Source organism: Nothobranchius furzeri, chromosome 2 (genome assembly GCF_043380555.1).
Source record: "Nothobranchius furzeri strain GRZ-AD chromosome 2, NfurGRZ-RIMD1, whole genome shotgun sequence".
Taxonomy (NCBI): domain Eukaryota; kingdom Metazoa; phylum Chordata; class Actinopteri; order Cyprinodontiformes; family Nothobranchiidae; genus Nothobranchius; species Nothobranchius furzeri.
The window spans coordinates 72,606,768-72,625,852 of NC_091742.1; the positions used below are offsets into that span (position 1 = coordinate 72,606,768).

At 42.8% G+C, this 19,085-nt stretch overlaps 1 protein-coding gene across 6 annotated transcripts in view; it reads right to left on the reverse strand.

The window, feature by feature from the left end:
• The window catches only part of LOC107376893 (protein phosphatase 3 catalytic subunit alpha), a 152,430-nt gene that overhangs the window by 38,602 nt on the left and 94,743 nt on the right, over positions 1-19,085 (reverse strand). For 5 of the 6 annotated variants that reach the window (XM_054747545.2, XM_054747546.2, XM_054747547.2 and 2 more), the window contains exons 5-6: positions 9,480-9,625; positions 8,821-8,960 (exon numbers count right to left, since the gene is read on the reverse strand). In XM_054747545.2, the coding sequence (XP_054603520.1) occupies positions 8,821-8,960; positions 9,480-9,625 (286 nt within the window). The remainder of the gene's footprint in view (positions 1-8,820; positions 8,961-9,479; positions 9,626-19,085) is intronic. The other variant, XM_070547887.1, reaches the window with a different exon arrangement.

The window sequence follows — 19,085 nt, forward strand, 5'->3', positions numbered from 1 at the left end:
CAGACGGGGGTCTTTCCTGCTGCCTTTAAAAGGGCGGTGGTGAGGCCCCTGTTGAAGAAGAGCAATTTAGATTTTAATGAATTAAACAATTATCGACCGGTATCCAACTTACCATTTTTAAGCAAAATTTTAGAAAAGTTGGTTTTAAATCAACTAAATGATTTTATAAATACTAATAATGTCCTAGAGAAATTTCAGTCTGGTTTTAGGGTGAACCACAGCACCGAGACAGCTCTTCTGAAGATTTTAAATTATTTTAGAGGAAATTATGACAAACGGAAGTTGACAGTGTTGGTTCTACTGGATCTAAGTGCTGCCTTCGATACAGTAGACCACACTATTCTTTTAACTCATTTACAACAGATCGGCCTCTCTGGCGCTGTACATAGATGGTTCACATCCTACCTCACTGACAGGACTTTCATGGTGAGTTTGGATACCTGTTCCTCTAGGGTCCATGGGATTACATGTGGTGTGCCCCAGGGTTCAATTTTAGGCCCAGTGCTTTTTAATCTTTATATGCTCCCTCTTGGCGGAGTCATCAGGAGACACGGGGTTAACTTTCACAGTTATGCTGAAGATACACAGTTGTACATCTCCGTGTCTCCTGATGACTCTCGGTCAATGGATGCACTTTTTAACTGTATTTTAGACATTGAATCCTGGATGGCAGAGAACTTTCTCCAGCTCAACCAGGACAAACTGAAGTTTTAGTAATTGGTCCTGAGGCCCAGAGAGAGAAGCTTTTACCGAAATTACAATCTCTGTCTTTTAATCCATCTGAACAAGTGAAGAACCTGGGTGTGATTTTTGACTCTGAGCTGACTTTTATTCCACACATTAAAAATATCACAAAAATTGGTTTTTATCACCTAAAGAACATCGCCAGAGTCCGCCCCATTCTCTCTCGGGCCAATACGGAGATGCTGATGCATGCTTTTATCACCAGTAGAATAGACTACTGCAATGCCCTGCTTTCTGGTCTTCCCAAAAAGAGCATCTCAGGCTTACAACTCCTACAAAATTCGGCAGCACGTGTCCTGATGAAGACCAGGAGGCGGGAGCACATGACACCGGTTTTAGAATCATTGCATTGGCTCCCCGTATGTTTCAGGATCAATTTTAAGGTTCTTCTAATGGTTTTTAAGTGTCTTAACAGTCTTGGGCCTTCTTATCTATCAGAACTGCTTTTACAATATGAACCCTTGCGGCCTCTGTGCTCCTCTGGCAGGCGTCTCCTGGTCATCCCTAAAGTCAGGACACAAACTCACGGCGAGGCGTCCTTCCAGTGTTATGGCCCTCGCCTCTGGAACGAGCTGCCAGAGGACCTCAGGGCCGCAGAGAACGTTCATGTTTTTAAGTCAAGACTCAAGACCCATCTTTTTAGGTTAGCTTTTATCTAAATATTTTCTACAGTTTTATTTCTCGTTTTACATGATTCTATTTTATTACTTGCTTTGCATGTTCTATATAATTATATTTTAGCACAGTTTTTTTATTAAATTATTATTTTACTGTCTATATCATTTTATTTATTACTTATTTTCTAATTTTTGTCATTTATATTAGCTCTTTTATTACATTTTTACTCATTTTAATCCAGTGTTTCCTCTGTGGGGGCCCTCTGCCCCGGGAGCGGTGGTCGACTGAAGCTTCCTGGGCGCTCTATAGGTGGGGGTCTATGCTCCCCCTCCACTGAGCGCCCTGACTTAGTGTGGAAGACCTGATGCTGCCGGGGCAGACGGCTTCTCTGATGGCGTTTCCTTGCGTTACCATACTTGGCACATCTGGACTCAGCCTAATATAATTTTTACTTGTGTGTGTGTGTGTGTGTGAGTCTGTGTGTGCGTGTGCTTGCATATGCTTGTAAATGTTTTTAACCTGTTATGGGAATCTGGGGTCATTTTGTAAAGCACTTTGAATCACACTTTGTTTGAAAAGCGCTTTAGAAATAAAATTTGATTGATTGATTGATTGAAATGTCAGTATAAACTTGAAAACTGTTAGGTTAAGGTCTTTTTGTGATACATGAACGTTAATTTAGTTAGAAATGTTACAGTAAAAGTGCTTGTATTGCGGTCTCGGCTCGTATGTTCGGCCGCGCTCTGTGTCATACTTCTCCCGCTACGTTTTCCCTGATTTTAATAGAAGTTTGTATTTTAGGGACAAAAGAGAAAACCAGGGAATTTATTAAGCTTAGGGCAGAGATGGACCACATGATCACTGGAGCAAAGTATTCGGCGGCTGTGGCATGGAGGTACAATAACATCTCATATTTTTAAAAACTGTCGTTTGAGTTTAGTTTTTTCTGCAAAAACATGAAAGGAGTAACCTGTTGTCCTCTTTTCTCTTCCTGTTTTTTTTCTTACATGTTTGTTAAGACTTTTCTGGAGAAAATGGGCATCCAGGGGAAGGTGACAGCGATGACCAGCTTCTGGAGCTGATCAGGGAGGACATGAGGCTGCAGAGGGAGGCAGAGGGCACAGGAGAGAAGGGAGAATTTTGACAGGCTTGCTAGAAAAAAATGGTTGAGAAAGATTAAACATGTACATATAAAAGAAATATCTAAATAAAATCAGCTCTATTAAACTCTTGAATTTTATTTTTGTTGACAACTGTGAATTGTTTAATATTACAGGGTATCCGCTGGGTCTTGAAAAGTCTTAAAATGTGATAAATCGGTTTTGGTCAAATTAAGACCCTTAGAAAGTATTAAAAACTATTATCACATCTTTGCTCAGGCTCAGCTTGTTGAAAGTATTTTCTCTGAATTAGCTCTCCAACAGTCAAGGAAATGATTAAAAAGCTAAATAAAACTTTGAGCTCCATCGTTTGAAGTTTCTTCTCCCTTCTGCTCAGCGGTTCCACGGTTGCTAGGCGACAGAACGTTCGCCGAGGGAGTGACGGGAATTCATGAAGGCTAGGCCTGTCCAAATTCACAGCCGCTAACATCCGATTTACTCGGCCGACAGAGGACCCAGCCCACGTCGGCCGAGTAGGCTGGGTCCTTCGAAGGATGCAGACCCTGAATTGAGACACAGCGAACGATTGCTGTTTGCTGGAATTTCTGCTTTTGTTTTATTTTTAAACCCACCAATCCAATCCAGTGGATCCACTGGACTGGCAGACTGGGGTGGTGGTCCACCTACTTAAAACCTATTTATGGACAGGATTTCTAGATGAAGGGGATCTGTTTTGGTGGTCTAAGTTGGAGGAGTTCCTCTGGAAGGATGTTTAGGCACCTTTATTTATTTATGTATTTATGTCACTGATGAGGCTAAACTGTGAGTTAGTCCACTTGGGCCGAGAATCAAGACACAGATGGGCCATTCCCATCTGTACCGGGTCGGCCCGGGCCGGGTAGCCCCAGTCGGCCCCAGCCTGGCCCGGTTGATTCCACACATCCTCGTCTTAAGCCCATGTGGGCTGATTCTACCCACCAATCAGAGGCTTGCTCCAATGGAAGGTGTGAATTTGCTGTCAGCAGTGGGTGTGTTGGCCCTGGTCGGCCTGAAGCAGACCCCCTCGAGAAGAGGGCTGGGAATGAGCCTTGGTTGGCCCGGAAAAATACCAGGCCACCCAGATATGTAACAACCTACGCTACCCGGCCTGGGCCGACCCGGTGCAGATGGGAATAGCCCAAGAGAAAGACAAAAACACGAATGCTTCAGGCACTTTAGTCCCAGTGCTGCTGGATTTTCCTAGGTTTCATGAAAAGCTCTCCTGTAAATACAGAGGGAATGGTGTTTTTTTTAAAGATACAATTAATTTTGATGAACATAAGAGGATGTTACAAATACTTATAATTCATTCGATGACTCTTCAGAGGAATCTGGAGTTTATTCAAACTGTTGTCATAGCAACTGAGGCTGCAAACTTTAAGAATACGTGTCAAAATCACATTTTGTTTGGCCACAACTGTATCAGGTTTTAATGGATTCAATGAGGCAATGTGATACATCAGAAAGAATCCACTTCAACTCCATCAGAGTTCAGTCATGTGATCAAACACAAATCTTTACATTTTTTTTTGTTAAAAAAACAAGCATCTGGTGTAAAATCTCTCCCCTAAAAGCACCGACCACAACCCAGTAATTAGTGTGCTAAATAATCATTGCATTCTGATCAAGTGTGAGGCATCAAGCTTTACTGAGCAGCTTTATTGCATCTCTTAATGCAAAGTCCTTTAGGGGCAGGCACGTTAGACGGCATGCTTGCATGAGCACATTAAGACTTTTTTAAGTGGTTGTTTATCAGCTTCAGTGCTTGACGAAGAAGTTAATCTCTGAGACTGATTGAGTTAGGAAAGGTTCATCAACTGTCAAGGTGAAAGCAGACATGAGAAGACAGACAGTGACAATCTACAGGAACTCCCAAAACAGGCATAGAAATAAGAGGTGTAAATAAAACTAGAGAAATTAGAAAGAAATGCCTTATGTTCTAATGGACCCGCAGCAGATAAGTACATGTTGTTCTTGCATTATGGCTAAGGATATTCCACGTAGGTTTATTATTTATTTATTTATTTATTTTACTGATATACCATTTACCGATGTAGTCTAACTCTTCAGATAATGGTATAAAATGACACCAAGGTAACAAAAATGTCTCAGAAACTATACCTAGGATTTGTTATATTTTGACATTTTAAGTGAGTAGAAGTAGCTGAACAGTTTGATGTATGATACATAAAGGATGTGTCATTAAAAGATAGACCAATCTCGGTAATACTGGTAAGCTGATAATAACGGACATCTCTGGTGAGTATTTGCCATCTACAAACAAGGAAACATGGGATAAGTCACTTAAATCATGAGACAAGTTTAGCAGGTTAATAAAAAAGGTAAGTGATCTTCTACGTATATTTCTGAGTTAAAACTTCATTACCAAGGGATTAAATAAGAATAATCCCCTTCAGGATGATGAGTCAAGACATCTTGATTAAGGAAGCCACATTTGAAGCATTAGTAATTTTTTATGCCTGTGAACTGTAAAAGTATTAGGTATGTGCCTAAAAAACTGAGGCAAATGCTGCTTGCTGCAGGCCAGGCTTCTGTGTTATCAGGAGGGGAGTTGAGGAACGCCATTCCCTTTCTGTCTGAAAGTGTCTCATAAATCCTAAAGCCAGTGTGAAACCAATTATGGACCCTCCCCTGGGCTGGACGCGGATTAAAACACGACTCCAGAGGAATTCGGACCAAATGGCAGCAGGGTTAACTGGGATGAAGGTTCAGCACAAACATTTCTGACATTCAGATCAGTTGTGTGGAAGTAAAAGGAAAAAAAAAAAAAAGCTACACACCAAACATTTCTCTCTGGTCTCAGTTCATTTAAATGACAACATTCCTTTAGGCACAAAGTAATGTCTCATTTACAGTAAGAAAAAGATGAGCCTAAGCAAATCCGCCAAAAACCAGAACACGAGGAGTTAGTTTATAAGCAAGAACATTCAAATAAAACTAAGCGCATGCTTTTAAAACAACCTGCTATCCAATAAATAAAAGAAGAAGATGCGTATTTGAGGCCTCGAGACATTTCTCATTACTCCTGCTGGCTTGCCCGCAGCTCACCGAGGCCAAATAATCGTTGCTCGGGCTGTGAGCAGAGCCAATGCATTTAGAAACAGGACTGAAACTCATGGTAATGTGCCACTTCATTACATTTTGTGACAGTGCAAGCTGCTTGCTCCGAGCATTCCCATGCGTTAGTCGTCTTATTCAGCTCCACTGATGGCAATGCGGTTCTGCATAAACATCAGCGACAGTCTAAGGAGGGATCTCTGGCTCCTTACATGAATGTCAGTAACCACAACTGGTCTCTTTCTGATTGCAGAGCAGTAAAAATGGAAATGAAATCATGTGTCTCTTGATTAGTTTTTTGGCTACTGTTGAATGTAACTTCTCTTTATGCTGAAATTACTCATAAGAATGGAGTTTCCATAGACATAATTCAACACTAGCAGAGCAGTAAAACTCAGACCATGGTCAGTAAGAATGCTGCGTTGAAATGTCCGAGTTCATGAACACTATTTGAAACTGATTATAGATATCGTTGGGTCTTTTAGTATAGTCAGCTGGTGTTTATAAATCCTGGTTGTGTTCACAGCAGTGTTTAAAAAATATTGTTCAGAGACCTAAAAAGGCGTTCCCTGGCCAGCCAAGAGACATTGTCCCTCCAGCGTGTCCTGGGTCTTCCTTTAGGTATCTTCCTGGTTGAACGTGCCTGGAAAACCTCACCAGGGAGGCGTCCAGGAGGCATCCTAACTGGATGCCTGAGCCACCTCAACTGGCTCCTCTCAATGTGGAGGAGCAGCATATCTATTCCGAGCCCCTCCCAGATGACCGAGCTTCTTACCCTATCTCTAAGGGAGAGCCCAGACACCCTGCGGAGAAAACTCATTTTGTCCTCTTGCATCTGCTCGTGACCATAGGTGAGGGTAGGAACGTAGATCGACAGGTAAATCGAGAACTTCCAGCTCAGCTCTCTCTTCACCACGACAGACTGGTACAATGCCTGTATCACTGCAGACGCAGCACCAATCCACCTATTGAACTTGCGTTTCATATTTCCCTCTCTAGTGAACAAGACACCAAGATACTTAAACTCCTCCACTTGGGGCAGGACATCATCCCTGACCTGGAGAAGAGTTGACAAGCAACGTCAAATGGGATTTGTAATTTTGTCAAAGCATCAATAAAGGTTATATTCTCAGACAGAACAACACACAACAAATTGATGCCAACAGTAAATACAAGACCTAAAGAGGTCACAATGACTCAGGTGCCCTGATAAATGGCTAAACACAACTCCAAAATAAAGCCCTACAATGGAAAGACTGGTGGACCCTCCCCACTTGACCAGGACATGAATATTAAGTGAGCTGCATTCTGATTGGCCTGTTTACCCTGATGGTTCTATGACACTGAAGTTATAAAATCTGTGTACAGCCATGTTTAGTATCAATTTAACTCAATAGGCAAGTTATGGATTTATCTGGCATTCCCAGTACTTCCTGGAAAGAGCTCTGACAATAATCCTTGCGGTTTTCCTCTTGTCCTACAAGAATGTTAGCAGCTGCTTTAGCTAGCACCGACAATAGCTTGGGCAAGTGTTTGCTCTAGCCTGAGCTAGCATTAGCAGTATGTTGGGCTAATGTTAGCAAAAGCTTGAGCTAGCATTGTGGTTAGCATTACTGCCAACATTATTATAGGGATCCCAAGTCTTCTCCCTTTCTGGTCGGCTCATGGGTCCACAGAAGAACAAAAAAATGAATGCAAGTCAACGGGGCTAAAAGAGCTATTTTCTATTCTGCCGTGCCTTATGCCTTGGATCACACATATGCTGCACATCTATTTCAATGACAAGTAATGATGTGCGTTTCAACCACGCCAGCTTTTGAGATTTATCAGCTTGTAAAAATCTGTAATTAGCATGACTACAAATCAGACATATGCACATCACCAAGGAATCTCCTCTCCCCTAGCATAGCTGCTACTTACCACATGGCCAGATTTATGGTGGTTCTTTCCTCCTGAAGAAGGATTTGAAGTTGGCTGAACTTACAGCCATTTTCCCTCTGTTTTCTCCATGTTTAGTTAGATTACATCACTTTCATGAAGCACATTTGTTGTTTTGGTCTTATTTTCACACAAAACCTAAAATAACGTTCCCCCCATTCGAAAACAAGCGCTTTCTTGGCATCAAAATGCGTATTTAAAATTCAAGGACATACTAATCTATGGCACATACAAAACTGAATTAGAAAATAGCGAATTTTATCCCCAGTGACTTTGAATTAATGTTTTTGTTGTTTCGGGGACCCATGGTCTGGAAGTAGATGGGCGTGACTTAAGCCTGGTTTATGCTTCTCCGTCAGCTCCGCAAGGGACAGACACGCACGGACTGACGGAAGTGTTTTGTTCTTTTACTTCTCCGTCTCCTGGAGAGTGTTGCAAAGCAATTGCCCTGCAGGACAACAGAGGGCATAGCGCTGTTCTGTGGTATCCTGTCCAAGATAGTGTGTTTATATTGTGTTTTTTGTGTATATAAGAGACTTTTAACAGGGACATATTTGTCTCTCATTCTCCCACCTCTTCATGCGCTTCCCACCTCTAAACCCACGTTTCCTGTCATTTCCGTCCACAAATAAAACGCTTGCTGCGCATCTTTTCACTCCTCCAGTCACGGGAGAATTAAACGTTCATATTTTTAGAGTTTTTTCGCGAGGTATTCTTCAAGCTTCTCCGTGTCTGCCGCTAGTTATCCTCGGCTCTCTTTGCAATGGCGGCGCTGTAAACAACAGCGGCATCCTGACCAATCACAAGCTTGCGTAATCCGTCTCGTTCGACGGATGTTTAAAAAAGTGGGCTCGACTCCGTACGTACTTGCGTGCCCTACGCAAGGACGGATAATGGCGTTGCGTGTCTCCGCACTGACGCAGACGGAGAAGCATAAATCAGGCTTTAGACTCTATATATTTCTAACATTGAAGTGGGTTGGTACATGCACATTGAAGGGGGTTTGTCTGTATCGACGATGTGCTAAATATGCTTTTCTCAGAACCAACCTTTTCTCCTTGGCCATTTTAACATTTGCCATTTTAATTGGAAAGTAGGTCGGAGACAGCACATACTTTTTGTTTTGGTACTTTAGACATCCCAAAGTGGAACAGCTGAATATATTTGAGGACTTACATCAGCACAAAAAGAAATAACATTTTTAGACATAGCCCCAACGAGAAACCCTGTTAATGCAGCTATTAGAAGCAAAGGGAGAAAAATTAGGACAGAAAGGATAAATGTTTTTGGTGTAAGTGCCCACCTGTAGAAATAGGAACAGCCTCTCACTGTGTTGTGTGTGAAGTGCTCTTGGCTCTTCTCATTTCCGAAGTCCTCCAGCGGGTCGGACCACAGCAGATCACACATTGGGCCGTATGCTGGGGGCTCTTTGAATCTGTCTAGCTGTGGGGGAAAACACCAGCTTGTTCAAAAGAAGGGACATCAGCGTCTCCTACGAGAGCTTTTAAAGAGCCGTGCTGATAAGTGCAGCTTTCTTTGTAATTAAATTGTTTTTCAGAAAGGCTGGAAAACACTTGATGGCAGCAAATCTATTCAACCTACGAGTCTAAATGATTTTGCTTTTAGGAAATGAAATATTCTCCTCAAACAAAAGCTTGAGTGTAACAGCTCAGGCAGCATGATGGACACTTCAGCGGAGTAAACTCTGTTCCGCCTTGCCCTCTGATTACAGCCACAAAATCCATTTAGAATGATTGAATTAGTTATAAAACAGGGTCCAACTCTTCAACATTTCTTTTAAAGCAGTGGGGGGACCATTCTGAGCTGTCATTACAGTTTTTATGCTGTTAACTTCCTTGAAAATGAAAAATACACAAAGCAGACAGGCAATTAACAGGTACCGATCATAGAGAAACAACTTAATGAAATAGCTACAAAAATGATGAGGAGTCAGACACATACTTTCCTGATGTCATCAAGATTTGTGATTTCTGGAGAAAGTCCTCCGTGTACACACAGGAACTGCTGGTTCATTAGTGCAGCCAGGGGAAGGCAGTCGAAGGCATCCATACATGCGTCATACACCCTCTCTGAATACTTAATTCTACCTGTCATGCAGAAAAAACAGGACAGGAATTACTAAAATAAAAAAGGACCATGCCAAGTCAAACAAAGCTGCCCTCTTGTATTAGTAATGTGCTTGTCTGGGATGGAAAGGCTCTTTATACGGCCAAAAAACGTCCCAAAAACCTTTGATTTCACAACAGGTTTTGTTGGTTTGACTTTCCCAAATCCTGCTCGAGTCCAATGGAAACAGTTCTGACATTTGTAAATATCAAGCATCCGCCTTTGACCTACAGTTAGGGCTGGGGGTAAACGATTATTTTTAAAACGATTATTCTGACGATTATTTTATCGAATAGTCGACTATTCTAATGACTATTTAGAAAATTAATCTAATGATTATTTTTCTATTGCACAATTAACAAAAACCAGAAAATCTCAAATCAATTCCTCAAAAAAATTGATAAATTCTTACTGTAAGAGAATAAACACTACAGGCCTTCCATTTTGTATAACACTGCTTTTATTGTGTTGCGGTTGGTTATGTTCTGGTGACGTGTAGAACTTGGGAGTGCAGGCTGCTGCCTGAGAGGTGGTAGAAGATGGAGTGTCTCCATGCTGCTTTGTTTTGGTCACTTATGTGCGTGAGGCGAGTGGTCTTATGGGTTAAACCAAACTCAGGTGATATTTTACACTAAACCGAAAACCCACAACACTCTAAATGTAATAAAAGGGAGATCTACACCACAAAAAAGATGAACTCTAAACCAAAACGTAACAGCTTATCCCAACGCAAGAAGCTGTTAGCGAAGATGCTAACAGTAGCTTTACCAACGTTAAGTTCAAGTTACCAAGTTTAAATAAACCAAAAACACCCAGCAGCAAACAGACCAGCACGGAGGAGAGACTGCTACCACCAAAACAGCTCTCCTCATGTCTGAAAGAAGCTCCTTAATGAAGGGAGAAGCGCTCCCGGTGATTTTCTACATCTGCGATAGACACGAAGCAGCGCATCTGACCCCGGAAGTTGTTGTCCGTTGCCGGGAGACGAAGGGGCAAAACAGGAAAATAATCTAGTAGTGGACGGACGTTGTTCCGGGTCTTCGGTATTTGGCGGAGATTTTAGTGAAGGCGGAGAAGAGGGCGAACTAGAGGAAAAACGGGCAGATTCCTCCTCTATTTACAAACTCCTGGGGATGCAACAAGTGGGCGTGGTGCGTCGACTTCCGGATCTGACGTCGACAAATTTTTAGAATCGAGCCGTCGACTTCGTCGAGGCTTCGCTACAGCCCTACCTACAGTAAATAATCATTTTGAGGTCAACTGTTAGGCTGCAAACAGCTTTTAGCAAAATAACAACGTTTAGAAGTTCTAAAGGTCAGTTCTGTTCTACTGAGGAGTGTTGGTGTGGAGAAGGTGTGTGGAGAAGACTCAGAACTAACAACTGCTCACTGCTGTGCAAAAGTCCTGAGTCATTTATTTATACTTAAATTTCAAAATGTTCTCAATCAATGGTTTTTCTGACTTTCTTTGGACATTGTGATGTGACTTTTGGCCTGTTACTGCTGCCCTGTGACTGTTGCTCTGTGGCTGTTGTTATGGGACTGTTGATCTATTATTCTGTGATTGTTGGTCTGTTACTGCTGCTCTGTGACTTTGTTTACATGCAGCCAGTATTCGGGTTCCTGAAAATTTGGAATAACCTGTTTACATGCACAAGTAAAGAGCGTTACCCCTGTATACATGGAACTTCTAATATCCCGATTACAAAGGTTGTGCGTAATCTAATGTCTCTATAGGTGCTTTCTGAGCTAAAGAGTACTATATGCGACTCTGGACTTTGCCTCGGACAGGCTCATTGGAGACAGGAGCAAGCGATATTCAGCCAAAGTTTCAGGGAATCAGGGAACATTTTCTAGGTGACAAGTCTCTCAGAGAGACAGGGTTTGGAAAACACTCGCTTCAGTGAGAGGAATCTTCCCGCATGCGCTCTGGTTCTGCTGCTGTCTGTTACAGACACGCTACGAGCCCCTCACCACATCTTTAGCTCGCTGCTCACCTTATGTGCGCTTTGACAGCAAGCAGCACTGACCAGTGTCCTGTATTATGCTCAGATGTTCTGAAGAGAATCTTTTCTTGATTGATTTAGCTACCTCTGTGATGTACGTAATGATTAAAATGTCAGTGCATCTGCACACGTCAGGGTAATTCTTTCAAAGTGACCAAACCTTGAGGTTTCTCTGTCAAAATAAATGGTCAAATAAGGGAAATATCGGGTCAATGTGAATCCTGCCTTTAAACCGTTTAGCCCTCTTGTGAAGATTGTTGCAAAGAGAAACAATAAAATTTGATTAACACCAGAGCCATGCACACTTTTCCGTTATCTCCGTCACTGTAAATGAGGGCAAAAAATTAATTGATTGGATTCTTTTCTTACTTTTTCAAGTGTTTAATGTAAAGCTTTGTTCTGTACAAAGTTTAGTTACAACAATCCAACGAGACAGAGCCTGGATTTGTATTCTGAACAGTTTAAAACATGTTCTAAAAGGAGACATGTTTGACGCGTTAAAAAAAGCAGAACCTGCTCAGGACCGGCAGGCTCATCCAAAACGCCACGGCTGCTGTGGCTCAGTGTTTTCTTTACTGTGGGAAATGGGTTATAATGGCTCTTTGATTGGAAAAGGTTGCAGACCCATGGTCTACTCAAAAGACCGAGATTCCTTGTGAATAGAACATGTGCAGAGCGCACCTTTTGAAAGGGTTAACCCAATAAAGTTTACATTACCTGATATTTGGGTTAAAAAAGGGTTACCCCAAGGGTAATAAACCGGTTTTTTCCGGTGTTTACATGGTCTTGCGGAACCAAGTTATTGCAAAACACTGGGTATTGAACGAGTTATTGGCTGCATTTAAATGCAGACTGTGACTGTTGGTCTATGACTGTTGTTCTGTGACGGTTGGTCAGTGGCTGTTGGCCTGTGAGTGTTTCTCTGTGACTGTTGGTCTTTTACTGTTGATCTATGACTGTTGGTCTGTGAGTATTGGTCTGTGAGTGTTGCCCTGTGACTGTTGGTCTTTTACTGTTGATCTATGACTGTTGGTCTGTGAGTGTTGGTCTGTGACTGTTGGTCTTTTACTGTTATTCTATGACTGTTGGTCTTTTACTGTTGATCTATGACTGTTGGTCTGTGAGTGTTGGTCTGTGACTGTTGGTCTTTTGCTGTTATTCTATGACTGTTGGTCTTTTACTGTTGATCTATGACTGTTGGTCTGTGAGTATTGGTCTGTGAGTGTTGCTCTGTGACTGTTGTTCTGTGACTGTTGGTCTTTTACTGTTGATCTTTGACTGTTGGTCTGGGACTGTTGGTCTTTTACTTGTGGTCTTTTACCGTTGATCTATGACTGTTGGTCTGTGGCTGTTGGTCTGTGACTGTTGGTCTTTTACTGTTGATCTATGTCTGTTGGTCTGAGACTGTTGGTATTTTACTGTTGATCTATGCCTGTTGGTCTGTGACTGTTGGTCTGTGGCTGTTGGTCTGTGACTGTTGGTCTTTTACTGTTGATCTATGTCTGTTGGTCTGAGACTGTTGGTCTTTTACTATTGATCTATGTCTGTTGTCTGAAACTGTTGGTCTGTGGCTGTTGGTCTTTTACTGTTGATCTATGTCTGTTGGTCTGAGACTGTTGGTCTTTTACTATTGATCTATGTCTGTTGTCTGAGACTGTTGGTCTGTGGCTGTTGGTCTGTGACTGTTGGTCTTTTACTGTTGATCTATGTCTGTTGGTCTGAGACTGTTGGTCTTTTACTATTGATCTATGTCTGTTGGTCTGAGACTGTTGATCTATGTCTGTTGTCTGAGACTGTTGGTCTTTTACTGTTGATCTATGCCTGTTGGTCTGAGACTGTTGGTGGTCTTTTACTTTTGGTCTTTTACTGTTGATCTATTACTGTTGGTCTGTGGCTGTTGGTCTGTGACTGTTGGTCTTTTACTGTTGATCTATGTCTGTTGGTCTGAGACTGTTGGCATTTTACTGTTGATCTATGTCTGTTGGTCTGAGACTGTTGGTGGTCTTTTACTTTTGGTCTTCTACTGTTGATCTATGACTGTTGGTGTAACTGACGTTGAAATGTTTGTGTTGGTTGCCATGACAACACCAGCAGCGCATCGGAGATCGGTACGTTGTCTCTGTTTTGTTTTCTTTATTTGGTACTCATATTGTGGACCTGTGCAGTGGAGTTATACGTCTTTCTTATAAGAAATGTTTCTGTTGAGATTGTTGTGAGGTAGTCGCTTCCTGTGAGTCGCGGGAGAGACGACACGGAGCGGTAACACGGCGGACTTTTGGAACATACATCTTTTCTACTGCTGGGTTTACAAGGCGTACACGGTAAAAAACGTTATACTGTTCTTCGTTTAACACTTGTGCACTTGCGAAAGGAAATAAGTGGCTGAGATGAATATCATATGTGCTATTGATATTATTTTACTTGTTTCTAGTTTTCACGGTGCTCCATGATGGTGAGAGAGAAATAAAAGAATTGTGGACATCAGTACGAAGCGTGGATTCTTTCGACCCGAGTAGAAACAGTGAAAACGTTGGCCCAATCCATCTGGAGGCTTCGGTGCGCAGGGCTCTCGTCATCCTGCAGCAAGCTACAGTGAGCTACAGGCTTCAGTGGACACGTTGCTTTGAGTTTTGGAGCAACCAATCAGGAGCTGCATATTCAGTGGACACTTCAAGAAGCGGTTTCAAGAAGCGTGAGTCATCAGGCTATATTACGCAGCTGTTATGCCTCCTGTGTTGATGGATAGAACATGAGCTACAAATTTGCTATAATGGACAAGAAATTAATTGTGTTCAAACTTCAGACTGTGTAACAAAAAAAAGAAGAAAAAAAAAAAGGACAATCTGTTCAAGTCCTGGAACTTATTGTTGTTTTCTTACTTATTGTTTGCAAGCTTTAAGAAGGCTGAAACTGAAGTTTATTTACTGTCATATGTAAGAAACTAAGCTAAGGTGCCTTGTGTTAATTTTAATAATTCTCCACCTATTGCATCCATTCCATTCTTGTAATTACCTTAGATATCTTGTCCCTTCATAAGATACCCCTTTTAAAGTCTGAAAATGTCTAAAGATGACCATAGTCATCCTAATGTTATGTCAAAAGTCCAAGATGCAGGGGATATGAAAGAGGAAAGAAGTGTAGTGTCTGAGAAATCTGAGACAAAAACAAGAAAATCCTCTCGTGAAAGGCGATTAAAACCAAAAATGCAGGAACTGAAAGATCAAGAGTTAACTCAAAAGGAGAAGAGGTTCAAAGCAACATATGAGAAGTGGAGAAACAACGTAAGAGACATTCGCACAAGGTTAAAGCAAGTATGCTCTGAGAGTGACATGTATAATATGATGGATGAGGCTGAGAAGCAAGAGTCTGAATTAAAGGAACAGTATGACAGAATTCGACTCCAAACCTCACCAAGTCAAGAAATTCGAAGAAAGATTGATGCATGCTCAGCTGTGACAGCCGACTTGCTGCAGCTGATGAGAGTACGTCTCACTGAAGATGAAGATGAGTTTGACACAGTGGCAGAAAGATCAAGGTTACGCATGCTACTTGATAATGAATATGCTAGGTCCATATATGGATCCACAGCTTCCAGAGTTACTGCACCCAGCTGTCACAATTCTAAACATCTCTCAGAGTCACCTAGCATTTCGGCTATGAGGGCGGAAGCGGCTGCTCAGCTGGCTGCAAAGAGAGCTGAAGTTGATATGGAAGCTGCCATCGAAGCTCAACGTCAGCAGTTGAGAAAACTGGAAAACCAGAGGGACATTGATGTAATTCAGGCAAGGCTAAATGTCTACACTGAAGAAGAGGAAAGGGATGGGACACGCAGTCCTCCATTCAGCAAAGTGAGTGATGCACACCCCTTCGCTCACCACATCCCAGATCAAGAACGGCAGGTTGTGCAAAACGAGACATCATTGGTCAAATCGCTACAAGAGTCATTAGCTCTCACCCGCTTGCCAACTCCAGAACCTTCTGTATTCTCGGGTGATCCTCTGAAGTTTACAGAATGGAGCATGAGCTTCAAAGCCCTCATAGAGAGACGATGCTCTGACCCTGCAGACAGGCTATTCTACCTGCAAAAGTACATAGCAGGCGAGGCAAAATCTTCTCTTGAAGGCAGCTTCTACAGAAAAGATGAAGAAGCCTATCAACAGGCATGGGATAGGTTAAATGCTAGATATGGCCATTCCTTTGTAGTACAGCGGGCTTTCAGAGAGAAGTTAAATGGGTGGCCGAAGATTGGAGGAAAGGAATATCTCAAGCTAAGAGAGTTCAGTGATTTCCTCCAAACATAAAGTAATGCAATGCCCCACATAAAGGGCTTACAGGCTCTTAACGACTGCGAGGAGAATCAGAAAATATTAGTCAAGCTTCCTGATTGGGTGACATGTAGATGGAACCGTTACGTTACAGAGCAGCTAGATCGGGGCAACGACTATCCAAGCTTTCATGAGTTTGCTTCCTTTGTCTCTAAGGAGTCACGCATAGCATGCAATCCAGTGTCATCCTTACATGCCTTAAGGCACTCTGCAGAGGCACCACCAAGAGAAATGAAGCGTTCAAAAGCAAACACGTTTGCCACAAATGTGAAACCTTCAATTCCATCAAGCTCCACCACCAAATCTGACCCTGGTCAAATCAAGTTGGGAGATGCAGAGAAACCAAAGAAATGGAACACACCAACACAAAATTACAATAGTGACCAGTGTATTTGCTGTAGTGAGAACCATTCCATACATAAATGCAAGAGGCTTATGGACATGCCTGTAGAGGATAAGAAAAAATGCATACTTGAAAATAAGTTGTGTTTTGCATGTCTAAGAAAGGGTCACAATTCTAAAGACTGTAGAAACAGGTCCACATGTAGCATATGCAAAAAGAGTCACCCAACGCCATTGCATGAAGATCGTTCTACAGCAGGAGAATCATCAATTCAGGGTGCAGTGGAAGAAAGCACGTCATCTTTATCATGTTGTGTGAGTGGAGGTGAAGGTGGGAGTACGTCGATGATAGTCCCAGTGTGGATCTCAACACTTAGTGCTCCGGACACTGAAACCCTAGTGTATGCACTATTGGACACTCAAAGCAGTCACACATTTGTTGATCAGGAGGTGTGCGAAAAGCTAAAAGCAGCAATGGAACCAGTGAAACTTAAACTTTCCACCATGATGGGGAGAGACTCAGTGGTGAAGAGTCAAAGAGTATGCAAGCTCAAAGTTAGAGGATTTTCCTCTAACGTTTCCATCAATTTGCCTCCAGCCTACACAAGGGACTTCATTCCTCTTGACCGTGCACATATTCCCACTTGTCAGACAGCCAACAAATGGAAACACCTTGTAAGCATGGCCCAAGAGATACCCCCGTTGATGGACTGTGGTGTTGGATTGTTGATTGGATATGACTGCTCCAGAGCGTTAATTCCAAGAAGGGTCATCACTGGGGGCGACTATGAGCCTTATGCTATTGAGACGGACCTTGGTTGGAGCATTGTGGGAAGCGCACCACAGCGTGTGCAAGCTAAAGATGTGACTGGTTTTTGCCATCGAGTGTCTGTCAGAGAGATGCCACCCATAACGCCATTTGCTGTCATCAAGGCCCTAGAGTCCGATTTTGCAGACACAAAATCTGGTGACAGAAGCATATCTCAAGAAGATATATGCTTCCTGCAGATCTTGAAAGAGAGGATCCAACAAAATAAGGAGGGTCACCTGGAGATGCCTCTCCCTTTCAAAGCACGTCCACATCTCCCAGACAACAAAAGGCTGGCATTAGTACGGTTGAAGCATCTAAAGAGGAAGCTGGACAGAGATCCCAAATTCAAAATAGACTACGTGAGATTTATGGAAGGTGTCTTCAAGGATGGAGATGCAGAGAAAGTGGAAAACCAAGCAGAGCTGGGGAAAGTGTGGTATATCCCACATCAAGGAGTTTACCACCCCAGAAAACCAGGCAAAATCAGAGTGGTTTTCGACTGCTCTGCAAGGTATGAAGGCACCTCCTTAAACGACCATCTGCTAACAGGACCTGACCTCACAAATAGCCTAACAGCTGTGCTGTGCCGCTTCCGTAAATATCCCATCGCAGTCATGTGTGATGTGGAGAAAATGTTCCACAGGTTTCATGTGAGCGAGGATGATAGAGACTACCTGCGATTTCTCTGGTGGGAAAATGGAGACACAAACTCAGAACCCAGAGAGTACCGCATGAAGGTTCACCTGTTTGGAGCATCATCCTCCCCTGGCTGTGCCAATTATGGCATGAAACACCTTGCCAGCCAATGTGAGAAAGAGTACCCCTCCGCAGCTAGCTTCATCCAGAAACATTTCTATGTCGACGATGGTCTCATAAGTGTAAAGTCGGTGGGTGAGGCAATTGAACTGGTCAAAGATGCCCAAGCTGTGTGTGCCAAAGGAAAGCTGCACCTTCACAAATTTCTCTCCAACAGTCGAGAGGTCCTTGACTCAGTGGAGGTTGCAGCGTGTGCTACGGAGGTGAAGAATGTTGATCTTAATCACAATGATTTGCCAGTTCAAAGAGTACTAGGTATAAGGTGGAACATTGAAAATGATAGCTTCTCCTTCAAGGTGTCACTTGAGGAGAAACTGGCAACGCGCCGAGGGATCCTCTCAATTGTGGCCTCCTTGTATGACCCTTTGGGGTTTCTAGCCCCAGTCATTCTTGAAGGGAAAAGAGTGCTGCAAGAGATGTGTCAGAGAGGCACAGGGTGGGATGAGCCACTACCCAAAGACTTGAAGTTAAGGTGGGAGACTTGGATGAAGGATTTGGAGAACCTGGAAAGAATTGAAATTCAAAGATGCTTCATACCTGACAGCCTTGGTGAGATTCAGAGAGCCGAGCTTCATCATTTCTCTGATGAAAGCAGTCAAGGGTATGGCCAGTGCTCTTACATCAGAGTAGTAAGCAGAGAAAGGGTATGCTGCTCCTTGGTCATGGGCAAGGCGAGGGTTGCACCAACCAAAATAGTCACCATACCGAGGCTAGAATTAACTGCAGCAGTAACCTCGGCATCTGTGAGCAGCATATTAAGGGAGGAGCTAGAGCTCAAGATTGATGACGAATATTTTTGGACAGACTCAAAGGTCGTGCTTGGTTACATCAATAATGAAGCAAGAAGGTTCCATGTGTTCGTGGCAAATCGTGTTCAGAAAATTCGAGAAAACACAGATGCACGGAAATGTTATTATGTGGACACAGGAGAAAACCCTGCTGATCATGCATCGAGAGGCCTCAAAGTAGCTGACCTCATCAAGTCAAATTGGTTCTCTGGCCCAGGCTTTCTATGGGAAAGAGAGATAGCCACCAAACAGGCTACTTCAGATTTGCTGGTGGGAGACCCAGAGGTGAGGACTACTCAGGTGTTGAAGGTTGAGGCAGCAAGACAGTTTGACATCCAGAAGCATCTGCTGCGG